Source organism: Sciurus carolinensis, chromosome 4, assembly GCF_902686445.1.
Source record: "Sciurus carolinensis chromosome 4, mSciCar1.2, whole genome shotgun sequence".
Lineage (NCBI taxonomy): Eukaryota > Metazoa > Chordata > Mammalia > Rodentia > Sciuridae > Sciurus > Sciurus carolinensis.
In genome coordinates, this window is record NC_062216.1 from 15,441,527 (window position 1) to 15,450,304 (window position 8,778).

The window sequence follows — 8,778 nt, forward strand, 5'->3', positions numbered from 1 at the left end:
CCCTGTGTCCAGTTTTGACGTAGCTTCAGGTCCTGCCCTCAGCTTCTGCCTCTGTGGCCCTCTCTCTGATGGTCTTGTTGGTCTGGGGTTCTCTGGAACTCGGAGAACACTTGGTGAAGTTGGAGGTGGTCTCTTCTGGGCCATGTGCACCTTGGGGGAACGTCCTCGCCTTGCTCTTCACCCCATTGGCTCAGAGAGCGGGAACCTGGGAGACAGCCAGGCTCGGACCCTCATCCAAAGCCTTTGTTTCTGAAGCCCAGGAGGCTGCCCAGGGCACGGGCCACAGATGAGTGAGCAAGACGTTGGCCCTGGGCACCTGCCATCTCCTCTGAGTGAGACGTTCCTTCCCCTCCCCGCCCCTCTGCCTGGTGAGCCCTGGTCACAGGTTCGCTCTTGGGGTGGTCATCCCTGATTCTGCCATGCAAAGTTGCCCTCCGCCTTACTCCCTCATCAGAAGATGTGCTTCCCTCTGCCCTACTGGGCCAGTGTCCTTGGAGGCCTTGATGGCTCTGCCACCCGCTTCTGTGTCACCTCAAACAAGGAGTGTACAGGGCCTGGCGTGGAGACGGTGCCCAGCGTGGGTTGGAGGACAGAGCCAGGAGTCCACAGTGCATTTGTCTGCAGGCTTACTGAGGTCCCCTGGCAGAGGCTGGGGGCTTTAGGCTCTCCCGAAGCTCCCCTGCTGGGTGCCCTCGGGTGCACTAGGTGGGCGGGTCGGGGGAAGGATGGTTTCCTATCCGGGATACAGGAAGCTTGGTCACAAGGCTGTTTGGTCTCGTGGCAGGACCTGGACCAGAGCGGTGTGGTGGGGACCTGGGAAGGCTGGTGGCGGGTTAGGGCTCCGCCTGGCCATGGCCTGCTCCCGCCATCCCTGACACTCCCCTTGGGTTGCTTTGGGCCCAGAATGCCAGTCTCATCAGGTCCCTTTCCGAGGGCTGGGAGACCTAGTGACATGCGTCCCCTTTGCTCTCCTAGTCTCCGCCAGCCACTCTCCAATCCTTCACTTGTTGCTGCCAGTCATCTTGGGACAATAAAAATGAGTTTGGAGGGGTTGCCATAGGGCCCCTTGCCTCGCACTGAGGCAGATTTAGCAGCCAGCAGCCAGTGCCCTCCTCCCATCCTCTGCTGCCTGGATGGGTCTCTTACCCAGTACACAGACCTGTGGATGCCAGAGCATGGGGCCCAGTGGCCGTTAGTGTGTGCGTGCGTGTGTCCATGTACACTCTAACTGCGGGTCACTCTAACCTGGGCACTGAGGCCGACAAGCTTGATCAGCCATTTCCTGGTCCTTGGGCCAGGAGGCCCTGCTCAAGTGATCACGAGGGTGAAGGCGGCTGGCATGAGAGAATGAATAAAGCAAGACTCGGGGAGGAAGGGACGGCTTTAGCCCAGGGCTGATGGACAGGAAGCCTGATGCCAGGCCTGGAAGAATCGGGCTTGGCTCGTGCAGCTGTGGAGCTGGGGTTGGAGTGGCTGAGGGCGTCCCAGGAAGAGGGCCAGCAGGAGCCAGGACGCAGGACAGCAGAGCCCTACTGTGGGAGAGTCACCTGAGAGCAGATGGGGGTTGGCTGGCAAGGGAGAGCGACTGGAGGGTCAGGGCCCTGGTTTTGGAAATTGAAAAATATTCGATCCTTTGTGTTTGGGAAAGGAGGGATAGAAAGAGGGTGGGGACAGGGAGTGGAGGGGGAGGAAGAGGTGACAGTCACTGGGTGTGGGTGTGTGTGGGAGGGAGGGGCTGGGGGACAGGCTCACAGGGTATAGATGACAGAGGCCAGGGTTTGGTGGTAGGGCCAGGGACAGGAGCGAGGGACTCAGGAGAGATCTGGCCAGCAGGACAGCACTGGACTTAGTAGCACCTGGGTCAGGCCAGTGAGACTCTGGGACAGCCAGACTGGACTTTGGAGGTGGATGGGGAGAGAGGTGGGCAAGGCAGAGGAGGAAGACTGTGTCTTTCCAACTTCCTGGCATGGAAGCTTTTCTGGGAGAAACTTCTAGAAGGATGAAGCTTGCCTTGTTGCTGTCCTGATTCATGGCCATGCCCCTTCTCTAGTGCTAACTGCACCTGTCACTTCTTTCATGCTTCTGATGCCCCCATAGTGCAGCCCATGGGGACCAGCTCTTCCCAAGTTGTCCCTCTGCTGGGCTCCACGTCACAGGATTGCTGTTAGAATCCCTGGGTCCTGCCATCCCAGCAGCCTGGGCCTGTTGCCTTTGGAACACAGTCATTTACACACCCGGAGTCTATCTCAAGAGTATGAGAGGCTCAGCACAGGGTCAGGGACTTGAGTTACCCAAGCACAAGTTGCACAGGGAGAGCTGGGCTCGGGGGCAGCCTTGAGGGGACTATGTCCTCAGAGAGCTGTCCCCGGCCTGGAGCCTTAGGGAAGGATGGCAGCTTCCCCCCACCCCCCCAGATATTTAACTGGCCTGGAGGCGACTGTGGGGAGGTTTATCTCTGTTAGGGTGTGAGCCCCTCAAGGGCAGGGCTGAGACCCACTGGGGAGAAGGGCATCCCCAACTGGAGAGGAAGGGAGGCAGTGGTCTGAGCATTAGATGGTGGCCTTTCTTTCTGTACTCCCCTCCCCTATTCCACTTCCAGAAAATTCAACAGCTGGTTGGACACGCCCACTGTTCCCTGTCTAGGAGTGGCCAGGTCTCAGGTTAACTGTGCGGGAGGTTAATGCAGCCTTTGCTTCTTCTCTGCTTTGTGGAAGTCAGGAGGAATGGGGACTTCCCAAGCCCTTTGCCTCTCCAGCTGTCATCTGTGGCAAAGAGGCTGGAGGAGGTGGAGGAGAGAGCAGGAGCCCGCCCTGTCACTCATCCCTGGCAGGCCCCAGGCTGCTGGCTTACCGAGGTTTCACCTTATCCTCTGCCTTCTTCACAGCTTTGTTCCTGGGCCCTGCCTTGGGGTGCACAGCTCTGCTTGGCTTACTTTCTGCTTTGTGCAGTGAGCAGTGAGCCTTAGTTTTGTGGGGAGCTATGTCCTGTGTGCAGTATCCCTGGCTTAGTGAAGCACAGTTGTCTATCTGTCTTTTATAGATGAGGAAACTGAGGCACAGTAGGCTTGCCCTGGGCAGAACCAGGACTTGGGTACAGGGCAGTGGCCTCTTGAGCTTTTGCTTCTCATTCTGTTTCTGGGCTGCCTTGGATCAAGGGGTTGTCCTGTGGGTCCCAAGGGCTAGGACCCTTCACTGAGAAAATTCTATAAACCAGAGGTCTCAGCACTTGACTTGGAGCATCTGCTCAGGGCAGCAAGGACAATCCTGCTGGGTCCCCTGAGCTCCCTGGGTGTGGCGGTCAGCCCTGGAGGCCTGCAGAACCGGACATCCATAGGTTCAGAAGGACTCTGGCTCTCATTTTTCCTGTGTGGTATTTGTCGATCCCCACTCCTCTCTCCTGTCCTGGGAGGAACCTGACAGGGCCTGCTCATTCTGGGGAGCAGGATCCAAGCCTAGGCCAGTGCTCCGGAGGACATCGGCATTCAGATTTTATCTCCACACACCTGGCTGGGCTTGGGGCTCAGATGCTTTGCGGGCTTCTCCGTGTGGGTTGACCTTGGCATAGAACCCAACTGAACTGACATTGTCTAGGTCTGCCTTTGACCCTGGGCCTGCCCGAGAGCTGGTGGGCATCATCACACAATGTTGTACTGGCTCCACCTTAAAGGCCAGCTAGATTTGTCATTTTCTCAAAACAAAAAATTTTTTTTAAGCTCTAGACTTCAAAAACAATTTTGCACATCACTCCAGTATAAGACAAAGAGCAGCAGTTTTGATTGAAAATGGGGCTGTCTGCCTCTGGGATTCCACATGGACTCCATATTCAGTGAGCACTGTAGGAAGTGAGACACAGGGACAAGACAGGGACAGAACAGGCCAGCCACCCCTGACGGTTACAGCAGGAAGCCAGAAAGGGCATCAGTAGCTGCTAGATCGTATGTATCACAGGTGGGGATGGATATAAATGACTGAGGATTGGTGACGGGGTGGGGAAGGACAGGTGGGCTGCAGTGATGACAGCATGACCTCTGAGGTGGGGCAGGCGTGGTGTTCTGTCCCTGCAGTGGCCTCCCACATCCCTGGCTGCAGTTGGGCCACGCCCTGAGAAGGAGAATCTAGTGGTTGGGAGGACCGTGGGGAGCATGTCCATGGAGGGAAGCAGCTTGGGGGTTGGCCAGGCCATCTCCTGCACCTGGAGACGCTGGTACCTGGTCTTGAATAGGACCCTCCAGGGTTGGGTCTGGTTCCATTCCTGCAGTGCTAATCACCACTTTTCTGTCTCCACCACTGGCAGTGACTGCTCTTGGCTGGGGTCTCTGTGTGACAGCTGGGGCCTTGTTTAGCTGACCAGATGCCTGGGTGGTCGATTGCCTACGACGTCCAAAGAATTATTGATACTTTTGGCCAAGAGTCGTGATTTAGGCATAATTTCTTGGGCTTCCCAGTTGCTCCTGGCAGCCAGAGCTTCCCCACAAGTGCCCTGGGAACTAAGCCTTTGGAAGCACCATATCCCCAGCTGGTTCCCATGGATGGCTCTCATGATGATGGTAACAAAGCACTGTTCTTCACGCATGCTCTGTGGTCCTGCTTCCAAGTAGTTGTGCCAGGGCAGAGAATCCTGGAATGACCATGATGCCAATCTTTCCTTCTCACTCTTCATCTTGTCTACAGAGTTCCCAGGTGCTGCACATCTGTTTGGGAGTGAAATGGCCTGGCGCAGTTGCCAGATGTCCAGCTAACATGTACCAGTGGCAGACATCACTAATCAATCACAGTTTTCTCTCTCCTGAGCCCAGATGAGGGCTCATGATCTTTTTCTACAGAGCCTTCCAGCACTGATGGCAAATAACAGGAGCTGGCTCTTGAAAGCCATCTCTGGTCTGATGCTTTCATTCATTTATTCATTCATGCGTGCATGCATCTAGTAAAACATTAATTGAGTTGTGAGCCAAACATGGCTCAATGCAAGGAAAGGAGACGTGGTCCCTGCCTTTGCGGAGCTCCGAGTATGCAGACAGACGTGCAGATGACTGGTTCCTACAGAATGCCGTGAACTGGACAGCACGATTTAGAGCTTGGTTCCCCAGGAGCCCTGAGAAGCCAGGATCTAATTGATGAGGGCTTCAGGGATGCAGGGGCCTTCCTGCTGCGTGGGACTGGGCAGCGATCTTTATTATGCACCTTCAGCTTTACAATGCCAACAGTGAGTGGCAGGGCCTTATCCAAGTTGCTCGTCAAAGCTAGGGCAGAAAAAGCATGGTGACCTGGCCTAACGAGTGCCTTCTCTCTACAGGAGCAGGGACTGAAGGCCAATAACTCCAAAGAGTTAAGCCTGTGCTTCACAGAGGTGAGTGGTGCCGAAAGGGGGAGGGTGGAGGAGACTGGCCTTCCTAGTGCCCCAGAGGGCTTTTTCCTAGTGAGCCTTGAAATCAGAACCCCAGAACCCCCTTGCTGGGTCGTCTGCTCTTTCGGCCCCCACCTGGACCTGAGTGGGCACTCACTTTGCTCGGGTGGGTGTGGGGGAGTACAGAGGCTTCAGTCAGGGCCTGCGTTGTCTCCTTGGGAGAGGGGAGTAGCTTTCCAAGCAGAGGCCCTCCCACGCTTTGCTTATCTTTAAGGCAAATGTGTCGAGCACTGTTCAGCACTGGTCCTGTGACATTTATTAGATACAGAGATGGAAAAGGACACCGTCCCTTCCTTAAAGAACCCCCCTGCATAGGAGTGTATATGTGCCTTGTAGATCTACCATGGTAGCTTAGGTGAGAAGAAAGTGTGGTGAAAAATTCTGCAGAAGAGAGCGGCTCAGTCAGAGATGTGCTGGGAAGGCTTCCTGGAGGAGGGATTTCAGGAATTGGGAGAACATGGCTTCCCCTCCCTGCCTTTCCTCTCCTCTCCAGAGGCAGGTCCTTGGGGACCTTGGAGCTTCTCCCTGGGGTCTTAGACCCTCTCCCTCCTCATGGGATGCACATCCTCCTTCCGGGTCCTGAAGCAGGGAGACATAACCTGTTTTCTGGGGACTTCTGCTCACCTGCCCCAACCTGAGGGCTGGGAGCCCGGCAGGGACAGAGCATCACTTTGTTCCTACCCTACCCTGCCCTGTGGAAGCCTGGCTCTGCCTTCAGAGCATAAGGGAGGGTCTCTGGTGGCCAGGGAGGGTGGACTGGAGGAGACTGGCGCCCAGCCCACTGACAGAACCTTTTTGTTTTCTCTGTCTTCCTTTCTGCGGTGGACGCAGCTCACGACGAATATCATCCCAGGGAGCAACAAGGTGATCAAACCTAACTCAGGCCCGAGCAGAGCCAGACCGTCGGCTGCCTTGACCGCGCTCCCCTTCCTGTTGCTGAAATGGGCCTTGTAGGCCCTGGGACCCTGTCTCAAGATTTCTACCAACTACACAGATGAGAACTCCCGCCCAACCAAGTGGAAACGCTCCCAGACACACACACCCCCCTTGCAAAAAAATCCCCCCGCCTTGTCTCTGAACCTGTCTCCTCCCAGGTTCCTTCTCGGGAGAAGTTTTTCTAAACCCAACAGACCAGCAGGTGGGGAGCCCGAGAGCTGGCCCGAAGGCCCCCTGGCTTCCGGGACACTCTGCCCCAGTGGGGTACAAGGCTCTAGAAACGCCCGTCACTGTCTCCTGGTGTTTTTCTCTCTGGACCCTTCTGAAGCAAGAGACCACGCTGAGACCCCCACTGCCGAAGGGACTTGTGCTGTGCCCAATGCCGGCTGGGGACAGGACGGTGGCAGCTGCTCTGGAGCTGCCCACTCTGGGAACCTGCTGGGGGCCCAGCAGAGGGCCTTGGTCACTGGGGGAAGTGGAGCTGGCCACAGGCCTCCGGTTGGGCCCTGTCAGCCCTCGTCTTGGCTTCAAAGATGGAGATGGCTTGTCCTCCCTCACGGTGTGTGGTGTGGAGCCCCCATGCTGGGCTGGGTCCTCCTGGCTGTGGTACGCGTGGGGCCCGGGCCTCTCAGCCTGCCTGGGCCATCCCCTGCAGGGAGGGGCCGAGCCCTGGGCACCGGCTGCAGAGTGCAGCTTCCTCCTTGGAATCAGGAGTTTTGAAGTCAAAGAGAAATGATGCTTCGTTGGCTTTTTCGGTTTCTCGTGGTTCCATTTGGCGGGTCTTCCCTTAAGGGACCACTGAAGGGGGCAGAAGAGGCCACAGTGGGACGTGTGTCTGCAACACTCTGGTCTCTCAAGCTCGCTCCTTCTCTCCCCCTCCCCACCTCCACCCCTTCTCCTCGTTTCCGAGATATCCGTCGACTGTGTACATACGAGGCTTCTTTCTCTCCATGTGTGTATATACACGTCCACGTACCTATATCCTGTGCTTTCCTTTTTCTTTCCTTTTTTTAAGAAACAAAACTATCGAATAATACCCCACAGATGAGCGAAAATGTATTATTGTAAAGTTTATTTTTTTTAATAATGTTGTCTATAAAGGGAAAAAAGGAAATCGACCCCAGGGCCCCGCTCCAGTTGGGCTGACGGGCCGTGGCGGGGACTCCTGACGCGCATTCACGCTTAACCAAGGCTCCAATAAAAGTACTAGGAAGCAAGTTGCCTGTGCCTCACTGCCCTGTGCCTTCGCCGCTCCGTGTTCCTGGCCCCTGCTGCCTGCTGGGTGTTCCCGGTGGGGCTGGAAACATTCCTGCGCGTGTGTATGAGTGTGTCTACTTGGGTCCCCCCGTGCGTCTCGTCCACGTGTGCCAGAGTGAGCCGGTAGATGATGGTCCGTGGGGATGATTTCACACTTGCAGGCTCGAGGGTCTCAGCCATGCTGTCGTGGGCTCTTGATCTCTCCTACCTTGCCTTCCTGTCAGTTTGAATGCCTGTTGCTTCCTAACTGGGAGAGAATGAAGGGAGAGGTAGCCTTAGGGAGGGAGAGATGGCTTGTTGTCCCCTTAGATATGGTTTTGTTTTCAGGCACCTGGTGGCTGTGTCTGTCTTGTGTGCCGTGGAGGGTGTCTCTCCCTGGGACCCCTGGTCTGCTCCAGGTATGTGGTGGACCTGGCCTCCTGGTTCCCACCAGAGAGGGAAGACCGCCATCAGTGTTTGAGTCCGTCCTTCCCTCTGTTTGCACCCAGCCTGCCTGGACACTGGGCCTGCCACGTTCTTCAGATTCTCCCTGGAGAGTGGCAGGAGGAGGGCGTACTCGTGTGCACAAATCTGTGTGTGTGTGTGTGTGTGTGTGTGTGTGTGCACACGAGTGCGCGTGTGCTCATGTACACAGAAGGTAGCAGGCCGAGGGGTTGGGGAAGGCTGGCCTGTGCCTTCAGGGCTTCCTGTGATCCCGTCCTGTCACTGTGGGCCATGGGATGTCATTTTCCAGCCTCCTGACCCTGGGTCCAGTCAAACGGCTCTGGTTTCTGGTTGCACGTGTCAGTAACATCTGCTCACGGTGGTCATGCTGCAGTGGATCTTGTTCCGGTCTCTGCCTGGAGGGAGGACACTGAGCAGCCATCTCTCCTCCCAGCCTCTGCTGGCCTTACTGCAGGCTGGGGTGACTGATGTCTGCCTGGAATTCTGTGTTCCTTGCACACAGGAGAGACTGGTTAGTTCAAACAGTGATTTATTGGAAGGCTGTGGGAGGAGGTGAACTATGGAGGGAGGGAGGGACCTGGGGACAGCTGAAGGGCCAGAAGGCAGGATCTACAGGGTCAATGACCAGTGGCCAGCAACTGTTGTCCAGCTGGCTGGACAGGCCTTGTGCCTGCCCCCCACCATTCTTGAGTGCGAGAGGAAGGTTGTGTCTTAGTGACTGACATTCCTAATAGGAAG

At 56.3% G+C, this 8,778-nt stretch overlaps 1 protein-coding gene across 4 annotated transcripts in view; it reads left to right on the top strand.

Moving 5' to 3' along the window:
- The window catches only part of Gfra2 (GDNF family receptor alpha 2), an 84,140-nt gene extending 76,592 nt beyond the window's left edge, over window positions 1–7,548 (top strand). For all 4 annotated transcript variants that reach the window (XM_047549471.1, XM_047549470.1, XM_047549473.1 and 1 more), the window contains 2 exons: window positions 5,293–5,346; window positions 6,235–7,548. In XM_047549471.1, the coding sequence (XP_047405427.1) occupies window positions 5,293–5,346; window positions 6,235–6,357 (177 nt within the window). In that variant the 3' untranslated portion in view covers window positions 6,358–7,548. The remainder of the gene's footprint in view (window positions 1–5,292; window positions 5,347–6,234) is intronic.
- Window positions 7,549–8,778: the final 1,230 nt, after the last annotated feature.